Source organism: Vicugna pacos, chromosome 6, assembly GCF_048564905.1.
Source record: "Vicugna pacos chromosome 6, VicPac4, whole genome shotgun sequence".
In the NCBI taxonomy this organism is placed as follows: Eukaryota; Metazoa; Chordata; class Mammalia; order Artiodactyla; family Camelidae; genus Vicugna; species Vicugna pacos.
This window is the reverse complement of record NC_132992.1, coordinates 85,692,420-85,713,721: the sequence shown is the minus strand read 5'-3', so window position 1 is coordinate 85,713,721 and position 21,302 is coordinate 85,692,420. Positions and strand designations below refer to the sequence as shown.

Sequence of the window (21,302 nt, the reverse complement as noted above, 5' to 3'; positions counted from 1 at the left end):
TTAAAGGGTTATGTCTGATCCAGAAAAAAATCTCTCCCACCTGGTCTTTCCAAGGCCTATGTTTATTTTAGTATTAGAGTTCTAGTAGGAGATGCGAATGTTACCCAAATCAGTTCATCTTGAAGGAGATTCCCACTGACTAGGAGCTACTAGGAAGAGACTCTGTCCCTAAGTCCCAAAGACATTTTTATTTCAAGCCACTTCAGCAGGGTAAGACCCCAGCTGTCCCTTTGGTGCTAATTACAGTGGCAAATAGCCAAGCATCTGTATCTCAGTGGTGACTTCTCCAGTGCTTGCTATGTGTTCTTGTGTCTTCAGTGGGGCTGGTGATACCTTGTAACCCTTCTGTGGTTGCTTTAGAATATCTAATTAAGTTCGTCGTAAAATAGAGCTTTTTTATTTTTTAAGGCATTTTGGCATGGTTTAAATTTCAAGCAAACCAATGTAATAATGTTTTGTGTCCCTGCAAACCTTGCAAAATTCTCAGATGAAGGTAATTCTTGTGTGTGCGTGCGCATATATGTGATGAAGTGAGAATAGTTAACTCTGTCCACTTCTGTGGATACTCTGACCTTTATTCATCTGGAAGCAAGGCTCCGTTTTTCCTTGGTTTGTTTCAACAACGTATTTTGTGCTATGTTAGTGAGTTTACTCTGTAGTCATTAGAAATCAAAAAACAAAACAAAACAATCCAAAATAAAATGAAGCAATATGAAACTTTAGGAATGAGTAAAGAAGGAAGTGAGACGGGGACTACCATATGTGACACTTTAGAAACACTTTATTAGCTCTTTCTACCATCCACCATTACTTCTAGATTCAAAGCTCATCTTTTTAATCTTTTTTTTTTGTTCTCATGTTGGCTTATTTTGCATATTTTTATTCTGTATTTTTCTTAATATATTCAGATTTTTTGAGAGAGGACTGTCTGTGTTGTTTTTATGTCTTAAATACAAATCTTTAGTAAATGAGACTAGAATTTGACTAAAATGAGGCCACAAACTTGGCTTCCAGGACCCTAATTTCTTTTTCTTTTTAATACTTAACTATAGTTGATTTACAATATTGTGTTAATTTCAGATGTTCAGGTATATTGTGTAAGTTTCAGATTCTTTTCCATTATCAGTTATCACAAGATACTTAATATAGTTCCCTGTGCTATACAATAAATCCTTGGTGTTTTTCTATTTTGTATATAGTGGTGTGTATCTATTCATCTCATACTCCTAATTCTTCCCCCTCCCTTTTTCTCCTTTGGTAACCATAAATTTGCTTTCTGTATCTGTGAGTCTGTTTCTGTTTATTTACAAAAATTGATTTGTATTGTTTTGTTAGTGATCCTGTTTTCTTTAAAGAACCACTAAAAATGTGTGATAGAACCTTGATGCTTTTAAGGAGCTCAGTTTGGAAACTAAGATTTATTAATTAAACGTACTGTTTTTTAAGTTTGAACTGAAATTAACACAGGCGGATTTAGTTTCTATTTGATAAAAATTGACAACATTCAATATGAATTACAAAGAAATAGAAAACTGAATCTACTTACACTAAGCATCAAACTTTAAGAAAACTGACTTTTCTGGAAGTAGTAATTTTCTTGACCATTTAACACTCACAAAACAGTATATTAAACTAGTATATTAAACTCTTTGGGTTCCTTGCTGTGTGGTTCTTAACAGAACATACTGTCACATCTCTGGCTGCCATTCATCAGTAGTGTGCACTGAGGTAAAAAGTCTATTGTGCTGCGTTCTCTTAGGATAGGTAGGTAAATATCAAATAGCAAATTTAATTTGCTCTTTTGAGTATATGATTTGATTGGAGTTACTGCTACTTTGCGTAATATTTAATTAGTAGAAAGTTTCCCAGTCTTCTCTTGAACACTGTAGGTAGATAATTCTATGTTTAGGTAAACAAATTTCTGTATATTTATAGGGGGAAAGATTGAAGGAAACCACAAACATTGAGTGATTTTTCTTAAACTTGAATTCCTAAGGTTACACTGTGTAACAGAAATGAAAATAATTTCCAAGAATCTTGACATAGTTCTGTTTTCCAGCATGTTTTTTGTGATATATGTGTGTGTTTTTAACTCTTATTTGTTAAAACATTTATCCTTCATTATGAGGCTAGATTAACTTCCTACTGGTTGGTTCCAGTAATAGATTTTAAATTGTGTTTTCTCTTGAACCATTATCCCTTTTAGTCAAATAAATTTTATATGTCCAGATGATATAAAGATTTAGAAGTACTCCTATTAACACTCTTCTCTTATAGAGTTTCTTCTGTTTGTGTTTATGTCTCCTGCTGGTAGCTCTTAGAGTTAAAGTTCCATGATGTGGAATTTACTCAATAATTGTTAAAATTAACTCTTACTGGTACTGCCCTGTCCATGTTTAGTCATAATATGAGGTAAATGAAAGTAGTGTTTTTATTTCAGGGCTTTATAGGGAAGACAGATAAAAGTTTTGGGGTTTTTTTTTATGTCTCTCCACTGTATTTATTATAACTTCTCTCAAAATTACTATAGAACAAGTAGCCTAAAGATAATTTAGCTTTTTTTGTTTGTTTTTATTGAAGTATAGTTGATTTACAATGTGTTAGTTTCTGGTGTCCAGCATAGTGATTCAGTCATATGTGTATATGTATGCATAATCTTTTTTATGTTCTTTTTCATTATAGGTTATTACAAGATATTGAATATAGTTCCCTGTGCTGTGCTATACAGTAGGACCTTATTGTTTATCTGTTCTACATATAGTAGTTTGTATCTGCTAATCCTGAACTCCTAATTTATCCCTCTCCCAGCCCAGTAATTTAGTTTTAACTGTCCACCTTTCCTTTCCCCCACTTTTAGTAAAATGCCCAATTACACAGGTTAAGGATCAATTTAAACAATTTTATATAAAGTAGAAAAACATCAGACCACTCAATTATCTGCATTTTGTATGTCTGCATCAACATACATGCATTTGTAGTACTGGTATCAACCTCTTAAGTGTTTGTAAATTTCTGAGAATATTAGATTATAATGATTGGTGGTTGCCTCTAAGGATTATAATTTTTTTAATTTCTTTTTAGTCTAAATACTTTTCTCTGTGATTTGAAATACTCTTTCTGTAACTATATTTAAATAAGTCTGATATACCACTTTTTACTTTCTTAGAAAATATATAATTGGTACATTTTATGGCTCAAAATTGCAACTAGCACTGATTCATAATTCAAGTTTAACTATTTAAATTTTCTGGAATTTTTACATGTGAATTTGACAGCATATCATAATTTGCAAACAAAAGCAGTTTTCGGTAGTTTGCTTTTTTAACTGTGCAATTTGAGATACATTTGAAAAAAAATGAATAAAATTATTTTTGTTTTGTATCAAGAAATGGATGAAAAGAGGCTCCTGGATCCAGGGTTGAAAGTTCATAAAGGCCTCTGGGATTACACTCTGAAGAACCAGCAGATGGAATGCCTGAGTGACTGAAGAAAATGGGTGCTAATGCATCTAACTATCCTCATTCATGTTCCCCGAGGGTAGGGGGAAATTCTCAAGCCCAACAGACTTTTATAGGTAACTGTTTCAGTTTTTCTAACTTCATTTTCTTTTGTGAATGTAAATAGAATTGTATTTTCAGTGGTCTTTTTAGATAAAAGAGGATTGAGCTATGGTAAAAGTTATGTATAATAATTCTGTAGCATCCAGCTATTTTCCCAGAAAATGTAAGTCTGATTTATATGATTTTTATCCTAACCACTCTGCCATAGCACAATTGAATTTTTTTCTTTGATTGTCTCAACAATAATTGCCAATTACCCTAGGAAAACTAGCAATCTCCGTTGGTGTGAAAAATAGCAAAATACATGTTTCTTGTGTCTTGGTCCATTTATTTTGCCCGTACAAATGCAGCCTTGGTGTAGTTAAGAAGGAAAAAAAAAGAAATATTTCACAATTATATATAAGTAATATTCTTAATTTACAAATCTGCCTCTCATTTCCCAAAAATCCATGATGAAGATCTGTGATACCCTTGATAGCCAAAGAATCAACGTTTTTTTACAGTTAATAATGTACTTTGTTTGTCCCTGTTCCTTATTTAATATAAAAATGAATTCTTTGAACTTTTTATCTTCCTTTGTAAAAAAAAAAAGTCAATTTTATTTATTTGAATGGTTCATGAATGTCTGTTTGTAAGAAATTTTTACCACAAAATACATGTTAAGTTGAATGTTGAAAACTACTGCTAAGAAAAAAGAAACAAATTTTCATTTGTTTAATTTCCTTCTTAGGAACATCATCCTATTCTCAGCAAGGCTATGGTTGTGAATCAAAATTATATAGCCTTGACCATGGCCATGAGAAACCACAAGACAAAAAAAAGAGAACCTCTGGCCTTGCCACCCTCAAAAAGAAGTTTATCAAGCGTCGGAAATCTAATAGGTCTGCTGATCACGCCAAGCAGATGCGAGAACTCCTCTCTGGGTGGGATGTTAGAGATGTCAATGCATTAGTGGAGGAATATGAGGGAACTTCAGCCTTAAAGGAACTTTCTCTACAAGCCAGTTTGGCTAGACCAGAAGCCCGGACATTGCAGAAAGATATGGCCGACCTTTATGAGTACAAGTATTGTACTGATGTAGACTTAATATTTCAAGAAACTTGTTTTCCTGTTCATCGTGCCATTTTGGCAGCAAGATGTCCATTTTTTAAAACACTACTTTCTTCCTCACCCGAGTATGGGGCAGAGATCATAATGGACATCAATACAGCTGGTATAGATATGCCCATGTTTTCTGCGTTGTTACACTACCTTTATACGGGAGAGTTTGGAATGGAGGACTCAAGGTTTCAGAATGTTGATATCCTCGTTCAGCTTAGTGAAGAATTTGGAACACCAAATTCCCTTGATGTAGATATGCGTGGACTCTTTGATTACATGTGTTATTATGATGTTGTGCTTAGTTTTTCTTCAGACTCTGAACTGGTTGAAGCTTTTGGTGGAAATCAGAACTGTTTAGATGAAGAGCTCAAAGCTCACAAGGCTATTATTTCAGCACGGTCCCCATTTTTTCGAAATTTATTGCAAAGGAGGATACGGACTGGTGAAGAAATCACAGACCGAACTTTGAGGACTCCCACAAGAATTATATTAGATGAGTCCATTATACCAAAAAAATATGCGAAAGTTATATTACACTGTATGTATACCGACATGGTGGACCTCTCCGTTTTGCACTGTAGCCCCTCTGTGGGGAGTCTCAGTGAAGTTCAGGCTCTCGTCGCAGGGAAGCCAAACATGACTAGGGCAGAAGAAGCCATGGAACTTTACCACATAGCATTGTTCTTGGAATTTAACATGCTTGCACAAGGTATGAAATTCTGATTTTTAATCTTGATTTCTAGAATTACATATTTGTCTTCCAAATTAAAAACACAACCAATACATTGCATGATTTCAGTGTTTGGCATATGATGGGCAGTTTTTTCAAATCTGTAGTTACGACATCTGAGACAGAATTGAGGGTTAGTATTAATGTGGCTCTTCATTTGGTATTAAAACCAAGCGTTCAAAACTAGTGACTAAGCAACAGATGAGATTGCAGGCTCTTTCTTCCCTAATGTTAGATGATCGGTGTGGGAATATGTAATTACCCGGCTACCACCCACCTGCACCCTGTGTGCCCTAGAGGTTTGAGCTAGCCTTGTTTCCCAGATTTCAAGGTTATTCTTGATCGAAGACTCCTTGGGTAACGAATTCTCATATTTATAGTCAGTGCCTTAATGATGATTAAATGTTTAAAATAAGAATGAAAGTTCATCACAAAAATGAAGATAATCCCATTTGGATACAAATTTATTTGAATCAAAGAATTGGGCAAGGTTTCTGATATAAATTTTAAAATATTCTGTATCTTCTTTTCAAGTTCAGCCTGTATATCAAGCAGCAGCCTGTAAGGTATGAGGCGCACTTAGTGCTTAGACTCACGTGCCTTCTTCATTTAATTTAAACTAAAATTTTTAAGTTAGAATGGCACACTTTTTGTGTTATAGGCAAATAAATACATGAAAGTTGCATTAAAAGAATTGTGTATCTGTTGGTAAATATTAGAATTTTAACGTTTCAGAGCTGGAAAGAGACCCTCCGTGGGAGAGCAAAGGGAATTTGCAGACTTGACAGAGTGCACTCTTAGCTTTCTGTGGCCGTATATTAAAAGAAAACAAGCTGTATGACATGAAATTACTTGAGAAATTTAGCTAATGAGTATTTGCTAAAAGAACATTATAAGTTGCCAATTAGAAAAGAATGTTTATGGTTTGGGTAAAAGACATTAATTTAGGTAATGAAATAAGCACATTTTTCTAACTTGAAAATAATGTGTATTATGTGGCTAAATCAACAAAGTAATAGGACTTTGAGAAATAAAAATAAAAGCCCCAGTTAAATAACAGTGTCAGTAATAAAATGGGAGAAATTATCAGAAGACATTGATAAGCATGAATGGGGAAAGTTGAGATTTCTATTACATAAAGAATTTTTAAATCTTATTTTACCATTACCTGTGTAGTAATAGTACTAATTTTGTTTTATTATCATAATCAAAATGTCATTAAAATATTTTCTTATTTAAAACAAACATTGTTAGTAATAGTAGACTATTTAGATGTCAGACTATAGGAAAATGTTATCAGAAATAACCTAGCATCTTGATCTACCATTCTTTTATTCTGTAAAACCAAATTTGTCAGAAAATGCCTCTACAGAAAAATTTAAAGGTTGCAACATTACCGATAAGATACGATAATCTCTATTTTTCTCAAATTGGTTTTATTTTTTTACAAGTTTAAATAATGAGAAACCAAAGTATATTGTATATACTTTACTGTTTTTAAAAATAGGAGAACATCCCTTAAATATTTTTTTTGTTTTATTGTTAAGTTCTTAATGAAAAGTAAAATGGTGAGCCAGTTCTTGGATCTTCGATAATACTTGGTTCTTTCATGTTAAGTGAGTTAAAATTTTTATATATGTAATTTAGCTAGAAATTGTATTTTTTGGAGCACATTTAATATAAAACAACACTCCTTATAGTATCTTAATCTTAGTTACTTAAAACAAGCAAACAAATATTCCTTAAATGTAGCTGTGCATGGCTCTCTGTTTTCTTTCATTATTCAAAATACAGAGTTTGGGTTATTTGGTATTTTGTTTTTTGCACACCATGTAGGTCTTATCTTTCTCCCACACCCATTATGGATTTAGGGTTTATAATAGACCATAACTTCAATGTAAGTTTTACCTCATTTCCATGGGAAGGAGAATATTGAGTCACTTGGAGAGGGATTTTATACCATAAAGCATAAGAGCTCAGGCTCTAGAACCAGACAAACTGGATTTGAATCCTTCCCTACCATGTTTTAACTTGTTTGACCTTAAAGTAAGTCACCTCTCTAAGCCCCCGTTTTCTCATTTGTAAAATACGAATAACCGTGTAAGGTAGTATTATGAAGATTAAAGAAAATGATATAGTTAAGTGATCTGAGTAGTGCCCAGTACATAGTAAGCATTCTTACTGTCACATGTTAGCTGCTGAATGATAATCATCACAACATGTAGTACTCACTACCACACTCTTTTCTGAAACTAATTTTTTAAGTTTTAAAAAATAATTTTATAATTATGTTGACTAAACCCCATATCAAGAATATTTTACAGATTTTTTTCTAAGTAATCACTGTTTTTAAGATTTTCTTATAATTTTATCACTTGTGAGTTGGTGTATGCCACTTAGCAAACTATTGTATCTGGCTGTTTGTCACTCAACAGTTATTTTTTCTCTATTAGAGTTCTGCAAGCAGATTAAGCTTACAGTAAATACTCTGAGGTATCTATTACCTGTAATGAATTAGCATCTCTCCTATGCATCCAGCATTGTACTAGTTATGTACCATTTTGGAGACAATTAAGAAAATAGTCACTGAAATAATTTTCTGTGTTCTATGAGTCAGATGAGGACTCCCAGTTAAGAAAGGCTGTGAGACTAACTGTTGGGCAACTTGAGGGTAGGACCAGGCCATATTGTTCTCATCTTTGTGTCCCCAGTGCCTGGGGCATAGTAAGTTACTCAGTAAATGTTTATGAATTAACTACTGTTACCTTTTATTCCAGATTAAATTTAACTTTAAAGTTAAAACCCAGTTTTAAAAGGAGACAAATTTTAGCAAGGGAGGCTGGGACCTTGACACTACATATGCCTTTTAAGATGCAGAGGTGATACAATAGCTTTAAGAACACCATAAAAAGGGGCAGTATAGGCAAATAGCAAGAGTGGTTTGGCAAGTGGATGAAAGGGAGGATTCCTGGCCCACAATGAGAATGTATTTTATTCAGACAAGTAGGCAGTCACTATTAGGAAGGTGAATTAACAGGTAATGGGGTGTCAACTTACTGGCCTGGCATTTTAGGACTAGATTTAATTTCACTTGGTTTCTTACATTGCAGGTTGAATACACATTTATTTTTATTTCCTCCAAAGCCCTAATATTATAGGAAAGGAATAAAATAAGTAAACCCTCAAGGACAAAGATATTTGTGGAGAAAACAACAGTAGAAGAGAGGATATTGAAATATTTGGAAGCTGGAAAGCAGATAAAGAACTGATTACTGGCTTACCAGAGAGGAGAGGTCTGTAGACCTCTAGAGCTTGGAAGGGGCTCCTGAGGAGAAGGGAGGCAGCCCACTTCTCAGAACTGTGGAATGGCTCAGGCCGGGAAATACTCAGGTGCTAAGTACTTTGGAAAGAAGGGATACGCACAGTATACAACTAAAAAGAGATTTGATTTTGAGTCTGAATACTGAGTGGTTGTACCATTTCCCCCATTCTGGAATACATCTTGATATATGGTGTTGGAAAACGATGTGGTTTTGTTTTATTCCACATAGTAAGCTGGTTTTCTGAGCACCTTCTATTAAACAATGCATTTCCCTCCCTGATGTGTGCCACGCTTTATTAAGCTCCCTTGTATATATACATGGGTCAGTACTTTTTCATTTTGTTTCACTGGTCCATTTATCTAGTCTTACAATACTATCACTTGCAGCCAGGTGGAAAATCCTGACCTGCCCCCTCAATTCCCTTCTGAACACAAGAGATATGAGGTTTATTTTCAGAGAAAGTCAACTAGAGAAATTCCAAATCTGGAAATAGCTATAAAGAAGGGTGGAGATAAGGCACACGTTTGAAATCTGGAATTATGTGAAAGCCTGCAGACTAAGTGATGAAGTCATTCCCTGACCTTCTCCTGCTCTGGTCCAAACCTTCAGATACAAGACAGTAAACTGGGGCTCCAGAAATGGCGAATGGTAAACAGCCCAAGAGCATATAGACCTGTTTCGGGGTTTCATGATGAAAGTATGCTCAGGAGTTACACAATCAAATAGCTGATTTGCCTTCCAGTTGTTCTGCAGAGAGGGCTACTGGCAGCAAACCTGCTTGTGCAAAACAGCATCCAAATAGCTATTTACTACCTCGGTCGTAAGTACAAAAAGCCATCCAGAGCTCACTGGACATTTGAGGAAAACTTCCAAATAGAGACAGAGATAAGGACAAAATGCTAGAAGAAACAGACAATGAAGGGAGCAGAAGAAAACTTCAATAGAATCAAAATATCTGTATATGACAGAATATTTTATTGAACAATGAGACATAGGATGCTATAAAAGTAAAAACAAACTTTGGAAATGAAAATTATAATAGAAGAATTGAAAGGTAAAGTTGAAGAAATCCAGAAAGTAAAGTAAATAACAAAGAGATGGACAACAGTGGAGATAAATAAGAAAACTGAAGTATTCATCCAGAAAGTGTAACATGTTAAATAATGGTTTTAGAAATATATACTAGAGAAATTGGAAGAGAAGACAATATCTAAGGAATAATATAAGAAATATTGCTGAAACTAAAGGAATTTCTATATTAAAAAATTTCATCCTTTTCACTGGAAATACTAAGGAAAAAGTAGATTCTAAAATGGTGCAGAGAGGAGAGAATTTGGTTCCATAGAAATCTGAAGGGTACTGAAATTTTCAGTAGCAACAACTGAATGCTACAGAGTGCCTTCAAAAAAACTAATGGAAAATTATTTTAAACACAAAATTCATTGCTTAGCCAAACTGTCGATCAAGTGTCCCCCTAAATAAATGCATTTTTTCAGTTTTGCCTCAGAAAACTTACCTCCCGTGTACCCTTACTCAGGAAGTTACTGAGGATGTATTCCACTAAAGAATGAAGTAAACCAAGAACTAAGTGTGGGTCCAGAAAGAAAAAAGAGAAATCCTAGATATTAGCTGTGCATTAGGTATATTGGGCATCCAGTCTAGACTGGAAGAAATCAGTTACCTAAATGTTTGGCTATTAAGTGACAAGTGACATTGAAAGAGGTTTTATGGATCTTTTGTTTTATTTATGAAGAATTAGCAGTAGATTTATAGAAAATGAAGTGAGAAAAGAGGATTTGAACACTGAATGTTGATTTCATAAAAATTATAATGTAAAGAGATAAGTACCAGAAGAAACAGCTAAAGAATTGATAGTAGTTGTCTCTGGGAAGCAGGACTGGGAGTAAAAGAGAGAGGACAGGAGGTTTTGTTTTTAGGGTAAGACTTTGGTTTAAGACTTTTAAAATTATGAGCATATACTGCTTTGATTACAAAATTAATTCTTTATAATAAGATAAAGACATGACATAAGTACCCAAAAGAACCAGAGACACCTAGTTTGGCCATAATCCTGAAGAACTGGGGAATGTATCAAATCTGTCAGGAATGTTAATTAATGAGATCATGCTTATAGTTTTCATCTACAAAGAGCCTTTACTTTCTCTCTTTTGGTTATCCTGACAACCTATGAGTAGGTGGGGCTCAGAGATTAATAACAAGCCTTTTCCCAAGCTTGTAAATGATGAAGTTGTGACTCACACCAGCTCTTCCAACCCCAAGCCCAGGAATTTGGACATGGTGAGACGGGAGCAGTATGAGAAGCAATTTTGAGGGATGTGGCTGACTCGTAGGGACAAATCAGCAAACTAGTGATTGAAGCATTGACTCAGAGGAGTCTCCTCTGTGAGCCTGATTTGTGGCTGACCCACTTGGCATGGGGCTAAGCATGTATGTGGGGGAATTGTGGCCCAGCTTGGTGTTTAAATGCTATGGGCGCAGGAGCCTAGGTAGTTCACCACTCATACTTTGCTTCAGAGCACTTAGCCAGAGAGCAGAGGACTTTGTACTGAGTGGGCGATACTTTCCTGAATAGCTGAGTATTTCTGTATCAGTCATTTGACTTTTTCAGCTGCCCAGCATAAGGAACTCCTTCCTAGTTTTGGGAAATTCCTCACTATATAGGTGTTAATAGAAGGCAGAGCCCACCTCCCAGTGTAAAAATCTAAAAAGGTCAGACACTTGCTTTCTCAGCTTTCTCTCTGGTTAGGGCTTCAGCACATGACCTAGGCTTTTTGAATCTAGATCTGACAGCACAGAGAATCAGGGACTGTAGAGAATTCTTTCTGGAAGCAGAGTGGGAGCAGCAGCATCTAGTGGAAAAGGAGAGAAGTCAGTGGCAGTGGTGCCAGTAATGGCATTCACTGTCCAGGAGCAGTTACGGCCAGAGTCTCAGAGCTGCATAGGGTGCTCACTGGGCTGTTTCTGTGGGGTAGTCCTCACTCTGCAGCCTTTTGTTCTTGTTTATTTTCTGAGCTGGCTCTCCAGCTTTCCTAGCAACTCTGGACTGACAATATCCTTTCAAATAAATTCCTTTTCTGTTTAAGCCAACTAGAGTTGTTTTCTGTGGTTGCAGCTTAGAAGCCTGGTTGATAACAGTACCTATAATGAAAGGACTAGTGTATAAGACTCCAAAACAGATGAATAGATTGGCAGAGCCTCAGAAACTCAAAAGAAGGACAAGGTGTTTGATCACTGACTTTATACAATGACCTTAGCATGCACTGGGTAAACAGCTCTGAAAATCTGAGAACAGTGAGAATATACTATTGGTTTATAAATTTTTTTAGTAAAAATCCACTTTTTAGGAGAACTATAGGGTTTCTCATCAACTTTTAACAACCCACAGGCCTACAGTAAGAACTTGTGTTTCCTTGTCATAAATGCTGTTGACCTCAGAACAAAATAGCCCAGAATTAGCATGCAAATCTATATGCCTCTTCCAGTGCAGGACGTTTTACAGTATAATACTTTAAACTGCAGATTTTCTTTATCTTGATCAAAAATGCATTTTTCAATCTCTGGAGTATGAAATTTATTTATACCTTTAGTTCCAAAATGGACTCTGAAATTCATTGCCCATATTTTTAATTGTAATACCTGTGATTTTATTTTATTGAATTAAAAATCTGACAGAGAAACAACTGAAAGCGATGACCTAATTTTTTCTCTTAGCAGCTTGGTCAGATTCTAGGAGTGCGTGACTTGAAACAAATGCGAAATAGCAGAGACTAACTGTCCCCACTCTAATTCATTCCTCCCTCTTCCCGTCCTCTCCATTGTCCCCACATTGACACTCTTCCTTCTGTCTCAGTTCAGTTGAGCTGACAGTTCATTTTGCTTCTGTCTGTAATTGTTTGTTTCCTCTTGAGCAAATCAGTCTGGATGTACTTCCTAGAGAATAATAGAGCTAAGTTAAAGACAGTTATCAACAGACCAGAGTAGTAAATACAAGTTTCAGTTAAACATCCAACATAGATGAAGAATTCATCTCAGTTTCAGGAATGGCAGTTCAAATGATTCAAGTTACACATCTCTAATCATAATGAAACTTTGCACTTACAAAAACTTACTCAAAATTGTGAGTAGAGTTCTAACGTGTAATATTTAAAATATTTAGTTGCACATTTTATTTTAAAACTTAAACCATTTTTCATACAGCCTATAAAGTCTTCACCTCTGACCCTCTGCTCACACTTTTCTTTGGTCTTAGAATATCTTTGACTTTGATCACTAAATGTCCAAGTTCTAAGCTTGTCTTTAAGACCAAACTCACATTATGTATATTATTTACTAAGTATTATTAAGTACATTATTTGTAAGTATTATTTATAAAAGTAAATTTAGATGTGGTCTAAATGATGTCTAACTCTCTACTGTTAAACTCGGTTTTAAGTTAAATTTCAATACAGTTGTCTCATCAACTCTTTACTTTGTTGCCCCATTGATATAAAATAGAATATCAGTTGAATTTAGAATATTCTAAAGCCAGTCAAGGCTATTAATCTTTTGAATCCAAAGAAATTTAGCCTAAGGATAATCTTATCTTTTAACTAGTTATGTATCTAAAATTTCAATAATAAAAACATTTGCAATAATAATGCAAATATAATTCAAGATGTTAAAGTAACTTGGAAATTCTTATTCTAAATTAGGCATCTTTTTGCTGCTTATTTGTCTTGTTTTATTAAGGGAAAATAAAATTATAAGGAGTTGTCATTTTCTTGTCTATTAAAAGTGGAGTGTTTATTCGCCCTTATTTTGTATACTTAAAACACAGTGAGTGTAAATTAATATCATGGCTCGTTAAATGACTTTTTGAATGTAAATGTGTATCAGGTACTTTGTAGTTATAGCAAGAAGTGTTATTTTAAAAATACATACAGTTCATTTGAAGTAAATTCTATCAAATGTCTTCTGTTCCTTTTTATTTAAAACTATGCGGAGTTTAATTAGAAGCCTTTTCTCAACAATAAGCGAAATCTTTATTCTGTGATGCAGAAATCCCAACGATGCCACAGTAGAGGAGAATGAAATAGAAGAAGATTGGTTTAGTTTGGTGTGGTTAGGTTTTTTCCCCATCCCAAATTGTGTATTTATTGTAGTCAGGGTCTGAGCAATTGGATTTAATTTGAACTTTACAAATACTAATATAATAAGATAAAAGATGAGATGCTATACTCAGGACAGTATGGATATGAACACAAAACTTTGAACAACATAAACTACCTCTCTGGGAAGAGAAAGAGCTGAGCATTTATATTATTGAAAGAGTATGCTGAACTCTGGTCACCGTGAGGATAGCAGGTAGCATCTGCAGTGATGCTGCCCAGTGCAACATATTCTGAAACGGAGAGAAACTTGATTTCAGGTTAACATTTTTGAACGCCATTGCTATACAAGGTGCAATACCAGGGAGAAGACAAACAGTCTTTGAATGCCACTGTGTACCTGACAGGCACTTGGCATATGTTGTTTCATTTCATCTGCACAGCAATTCCATGAAACTTGGAGAATGGGTCTCCCATTTGCTCAGAGAGGTTCAGAGATAAATAATAGTGACTAAATTTATTGGTGTTTTATAAGTATGAAGTCTGCCGCATCTAATCCTGCCTCTGCCACATACTAACCATATAAATTCTGCTTGGGTTCCTCAATTTGGGCACATTTCTTCCTCTTCATAGAAGTGCAGGCACCAAGTACTATGCCTGGCTCACAGGTGGGAGGGCTTTAACAAATGTTTTAAAAACTGAATTATGTTAACTCTTTAGTAGACAATTTCTAAAGGTAAGAATTGAGTTATTTTCTTTTTATATTATTTGACAGCACAGTACCAAGCTTCCAAAGTGTAAAAAAATTACCAGATTCAGACTTTTTAAACAATGATAAAATTGCAGGAAACATCCAATGTTAGATGGCAAAATGGAGCCCAAAAAATGATTCATAGAGCTTTCCCTATGGTGGTGGGCTGTTCGGTGTAAATTCCCATTTTGCTTTGATTCCATTATAGTCCCGTTTTCTCTCAGAAACACCAAGAGAAACGGCCTAAATTGTTGCCTTTTCCTGAAGCCCCAGCTTATTTTTATTTTTCTGACTCTACCATAGTCAGATTTTGACTACTCCTCTTACGTCTTCTGTTGCCAAGGAGAGCAGAAACTAATGCAGTCCAAGATGAAGGTTATTCCAATATAAGGAAAATAGGATTGGGAGAGGAGGGCATTAGTGAGTGAAGATGGAAAATAACAAAGGAAGAACCTCTGGACTATACAAATATCCTGGCTTTTCAAACTCAGTGTTGATATGGAGAGTTAAAGTTTCTGCCTTAAAATTGAATGTTGCACTTAACTCCTAAAATATCCAGGGTAGAAGGACTCTGGCCAGCCTTAAGCATTCTTTCTACTTCTGGTTTTGGATATAGCTAGAGGAAACTATTCCAAGAATTAAAATAGATTAGATTATTGAGCTATTAATCTGTGTGCAAGACATTGGGCTAAGCTCTTTTTGTGTAATATACCTCCCTTAATCTTTACAGTAGCCCATATGGTAGCTGCTATCCTGCCCGTTTTAGAAATGAGATGAGATGAATAACTTAAGTTGTTACTTCCCCAAGGCCACTTACACTGATCAAAAGATGGACTTCAAAACAAGAATTTACCAAACTCTGTACTCAGTAACTATGTTTCCTGTATACTCAGTACTTTAAAAAACTCTAGAGAGTAAGTTCGGTAACATTCATAAATAAATCATTCCTTGTAACAATTTTAAATTTGAATGAATTTATGTCAGAAGCGGTTCATGCTTATTGTTGGAAAAAAGGGGAATAGTATAGAAACATAGCCTAAAGTGTATTTTCTCGTACTGCCACTCCTTTCCCCAAGTCTTTATTAATGACATACTGTGAACAGTTTGATGAGTTTCCTTACAAACCTTTGAATGTGTATAAGTGTGTGTGTATTTCACATGCATATCTTGTTCTTTTGTAATATAATAGTACCACACCATACATGTTATTCTGTCTTGATTTTTACATACTTAATAAATTTTGGAAAAATTATATGGGTACAGAATAGTTACTTTATTTCAATAACTGTATTTTTGTTTCTGAAAATATGAGAGATGCCCTGCTTGAATATTAAGATAATACAAGTACAAAAGGTGTTTAAGAGCCCTTTAGACTTACTCCCCAATGAAAAACACTTAACAAATAATACCTTTTTATAAATATTTCCTGAAGACTGAATCTTAGTTTGGAATGTTAATTTATGGACCTGCTAAACATTCAATGAATATAAACTGACCAGAAAGTTTTTGCCTCCAGTTAGTTTTTCATATATTTAGATGAAAAGGAGTATCAATTCCTATTATAAATTAACTTGGGCTAGCCTTACTAAATATGCCTCCACAAAGGAGATGGCTTTGATATGTTAAAAGACTTTGAGCTCTGTTTTCATTCTTTTCCCTAAAACATTTTTATATGCCTCATACTTAGCATTGATGTGTCCATAAAAGTTCTGATACATGTTTTACATGTCATGACACTTGAAGGTGAAATAGCCACACATCTGAAAATATTGCCAGAAAACTGAAAACATTTTGCACACTTAAATGTCTTTATTTTTAACTGTGTTCCTCTTTAACTATAATAGAGTTAGGTTTTTCAGAAGTGGTGGGGTTTTTTGTATATATATGTTGTTACTGAAGTTTACAATGTTGTATCAATTTCTGATATACAGCATAATGCTTCAGTCATATATGAACATGGATATATTCATTTTCATATTCTTTTGACCATAAGTTACTACAAGATACTGAATATAGTTCCCTGTGCTGTGCAGTATAAACTTGTTTATCTATTTTTATATATATTAGTATTTGCAAATCTCAAACTCCCAATTTATCCCTTCCTACCCCCTTTACCTACCCCCTAAGTTTTCATTATCACTGTTCCTTCTTAATGAAGTTTACGCTAAAAAGCAATGCTGAATTTTGGAACTATGATTCACTAAAGTATTTGTAGAAAATACATGGGCATCACATTGGTTTTCTAAATCTCTTGATATCTGAGCATGTACCTAATTATGAGAGGTTCAGAAATGTGTGGTTAAATAATTTCTTTGTTATTTCTTATGCCTCATCTTAGATTCTGGGTTGATAGTTTTTTGCTTATGAGTGTAAACGATAAAAATATTAACTAAAGTCTTCAGTGGTGTGACCCCCCACACCTACATTTTGATAATCAAATTTAGAGGTACTAAGTTAAATGGAAATAGATGGATACAGTATTGTAAATCTGGTCATCATAATAGGTCTATAAACCTGGAAGAATAGGAGCTGCCTGAGTTTTGAAGCAAATAAAGGTAAAAATGGGGCACAGTGAGGAAAGGGAGTAATATAATCTGTCAGTTCAAATGGACCCTTGATATAGAATTAGCACTGTGACTCCTATACTTTATTCATTTAGCAAACACTTGCTGAGCTCTTGCTGTATGCCAGACCCGTAGATCAAAGTAATGAATAAGATAGTTTAGTGGTGGGTACCAAAGGCGGTTATAGTGTAAGTGCCCTAATAAAGCAAAGCTCTGAATGGTAGGGAGCACATAGGAAAAAGAGGAGCCCCAAACCTCAGTAATAGGAAGTTAGCAAATTGGAGACAATATCAAGAGCTTTACAGAGAAGTTGTGACCTGGAGATTGAATAGAAGTTAAATAAATAAAGATGGGAGATAAGGGGGAGCATTATCATGCGGAAGGAGCTGCAGGTAGAAAGGCCTAGAGATGAATGAAAAGAAGGCACTTTGGTTGTGGGAGGAGAGGTAAGAGTGGTGTGGCGAGAAATGAGGCTATGTTGGCAAGCTGGACTGTATAATAACTCGGTATACCATGCTAAGACTGTTGGCTTTATCCTGGGCACAGCAAGCCATGTGACCTGATTAAATTACACTTTCTGAAAGATCTCTTTGGCTGCAGCATGCAAAGACCATAAGAAATGTTCCAGAAATACTGTTTTTTTAAAAATTCATTCTTTAAGCAGATAAAATCTATATATTACATATCAAATATTACTAATTTGGAGGGGAAGTGTATAGCTCAGTGGTAGAGTATGTCCTGGGTTCAATCCCAACTATTATCACTAAAAAATAAATAATAAATTACCTTCTCCCCAAAATAAACAAACAAACAAAAAAGCTAACTCTTTTTAAAAGTTCTTTACCACATTTATTCATTTATTCAGTAGAATTTTTTGAGCACCTGTTTTTTGCCAGCCACTATGTAAGCTCTTAGTTCGCATTATCCTCTGTGGTAGTTATCTCCATTTCGGCTAGAAAAGTGTTAAGGCCAAGATTTGAATCCTAAGTTTTCCAACTCCAAAGCTACTCTTTCCATTTGGGAGGGTAGGGGGATTAGATCTCTAAGGAGAAATCATCTGTGGTGCATTGGGCCCACATGATCGTATTAAAGAGATAACTAACCAGTAGATAATCAAAATTTTTTCTGAAAATCATAGTTACATGGCCCTACCCCAAAAGCTTTGACTTTTTCCTTTTTTATGTTAATAAAATTAAGGTTACTTACTGTTTTGTTACTAGTGGGAAAATGGTTTTTAGGCTGGGAAACAAGATACAGGTATAAATGGGTATTTTTTGTTTTTAGATAAAGAGGCGTGAACCTTTGAGTTTTTCACATACTAAGTACTAGGATTGTTTTTATATAACATTTTAAATGATCTGTGAAAGTACACAAAACATTTAGGTTGTTGCTGAATATTTCTGTTCCCTTTATGATCTTTGACGTGCTCTACTCTCTTGTGAATATGCTCCCTTCTTACCCTCTTCCACCCCCAGCAAATCCCCATGCTAGCTTTTGAATTAGAATACACCAGTACATTGGGTGTTCTCTTCAAGGAAATTTAATTAGAGTAGTATCTACCATTTATTTAATGTTAATCATAAGTTAAACAGTGTGCTAGTTATGTGTATATTATCTTTTTTAATCCTCAAAATAACCTGATGAGATGGATTTTTAGGATTAGGAAACATTTTTCAGATGAGGAAGCAGGCAGAAATTCACACATCACAAAGCTAAAGGGAATCAAGATTGGGACTCAGATCACCGACTCTAGTGGCTGTATCTTGCATTTCTCTTCAAGTGAGATGCCTGCACATAAGAACATGTGTTTGAGTTCAGGTATCCTGTAGGTCCCAGAATTAGATCCCCCTACATTTTAGTTTAGCAGAGTCTTATATGTAGTATCTGTGTCACGAGAACCGACATCCACGAGAATGCTTTTCCCTTTCATTATGCTGTTCTCACCCCCCTAAAAAAAAAACTTTAGGCATAAATATTTTAAATGTCATACTAGAAAACATTATACCATAAACATTGAAGGAATATAACTCTGTATGCAACTAAGTATCTTAGGGGTTCTTAGTCTTTTAAGTCTTTTTTTTTTTCCTCTTCCTTTCATGGTACAAAGAGAAATCTTCAATCTTCACCAATTGTGTGCTTTCACCTCCTCCTCTCTTTACTGAAATTACTCCTTAGACTCTTTAGCTTCTTTCCCATCTTTGTCTGTTTTTCCCTCTCACACAGCTTAGCAAAAGCTGTAAGAATAGAGTACAAGCACCCTTTGTACATTTTCACACGCAAGCAACATAAATCTCAGTGACTTCGTCTTTCCCATCAGAAGGGAGTAATGTTCTTAAAGCAGAGAACTTTCTCACTTCCTCTCCAATATTTGCTTAGATTTTGTGGTCAGTGATTGATTTTATGTTGAGCACTGAGGGAAGGAACTCCTGGCAACTTCCATAATGTGGTGTTTTTTTGTTTGTTTGTTTTTATTATTTAATTTTTAAAATAGATTATACATTCAAATGGTACAGAATTCAAAAGGTATAAAAGAGTACTAAGTAAAAGTTCTCCTGCCCTCAACTTTTTGTCCTCCAGCTCCCCAGTGTCCCTTCACAGAAGCAGCCAGTGCTACCAATTTCTTGTGTATCCATCCAGATGGATAATCCAGAGATTGTCTTAGAACATAACTTTTAAAATAAATTGGAAGGGAATATAAAAAGGTGTTTAGACTAGATCTATAATATTAGTCATGTTTTCTGGCATTTAGCTATTGCAAGAAAGTCTTACAAGACTCAAAAGGGGCAGAAACTTGAAAGATATTTTTCCATGTAGATAAATATGTTACATTTTAAAAGACTCAGCTTGTATATTATGCCTCTTTACCCAACAGGGACACTCAGATTCTGACCATTAGCCAAAAGGGTATGAGAAATATAACCCAGAAAATCTCAACCTACTTTTTTTTGCAGTGATGATAGATTTGAATCTAGAGTTCTTCTTTTCCCCCCAGCTTTATTGAGCTATAGTTGACATACAGCATTGTGTAAGTTTAAGATATACAATGCAGTGATTTGATGCATGTATATATTGCAAAATGTTTATCACAATAAGATTAGGTAATGTATTCGTTACCTCACATAATTAACGTTTTGTTGATGTAGCTGTTATGGTGAGAACATTAAAGCTGTGCTCGCATAGCAGCTTTCAAGAATACAATACAATATTGTTAGCAGTAGTCACCATGCTGTACATTAGGTCTCTGGACCTTATTCATCATATAACTGAAAGTTGGTACTCCCTTTGACCACTGTCTCATTTCCCCACCCCTCATGGAAACCACCATTCTATTCTCTGTTACTATGAGTTCAATATTTTTAGATTTTACATCTAATTGAGATTATATAGTGTTTATCTTTCTCTATTTCACTTAGCATAATGCCCTCAGGGTGCATCCATACTGTTGCACATCCATATTGTTGCACATCCATATTGTTGCAAATGGCAGGATTTCCTTCCTTTTATGGCTGAATAGTGTGTATATATATGTCTGTGTGTGTATTTATATATATATATGTATATATGTATATCACATTTTCTTTATCCATTCATCTGTTGATGGACACTTAAGTTGCTTCTGTGTCTTCGCTGTTGGAAATAATGATGTGATGACCTTGGGAGTGCAGATATCTCCTCAAGATAGGGATTTCATATTCAGATATATACCCAGAAGTGGGATTATTGGGTTATATGATAGTTTTAATTTTGTAAGGAACATCCATAATGGTGGCCTTTGCAGAAGCTTTTTAGTTTGTTGTAGTCCCACTTGTTGGTTTTTGCTTTTGTTGCTTGTGCTTTTGGCATCATGTCCAAAAATAATTGCCGAGATTGATGTCAAACTTTTCCCCAGTGTTTTCTTCTAGGAGTTTTATTTATTTATTTATTTTCAGTAGTTCTCATTTTACTTTTTTTTTAACATTTTTTATTGATTTATAATCATTTTACAATATTGTGTCAAATTCCAGTGTTCAGCACAATTTTTCAGTACTTCTAGGAGTTTTATGGTTTAAAGTCTTCAAGTCCTTAACCCATTTTGAGTTAATTTTTTGAGTGGTGTATGGTAGGGGTCCAATTTCATTCTTTTGTGTGTGGATATCTAGTTTTCCCAGTACCATTTATTGAAGAG

The 21,302-nt window shown here is 34.7% G+C and overlaps 1 protein-coding gene across 2 annotated transcripts in view; it reads left to right on the top strand.

The window, feature by feature from the left end:
• The window catches only part of BTBD7 (BTB domain containing 7), a 79,826-nt gene that overhangs the window by 29,915 nt on the left and 28,609 nt on the right, over positions 1-21,302 (top strand). Inside the window, exons 2-3 of one of the 2 annotated variants that reach the window (XM_031679352.2) lie at positions 3,387-3,574; positions 4,291-5,370. The exons of the other annotated variant lie outside the window; for it this stretch is intronic. Of the exons in view, the coding sequence (XP_031535212.2) occupies positions 3,493-3,574; positions 4,291-5,370 (1,162 nt within the window). The 5' untranslated portion in view covers positions 3,387-3,492. The remainder of the gene's footprint in view (positions 1-3,386; positions 3,575-4,290; positions 5,371-21,302) is intronic. 2 annotated transcript variants of the gene reach the window in all.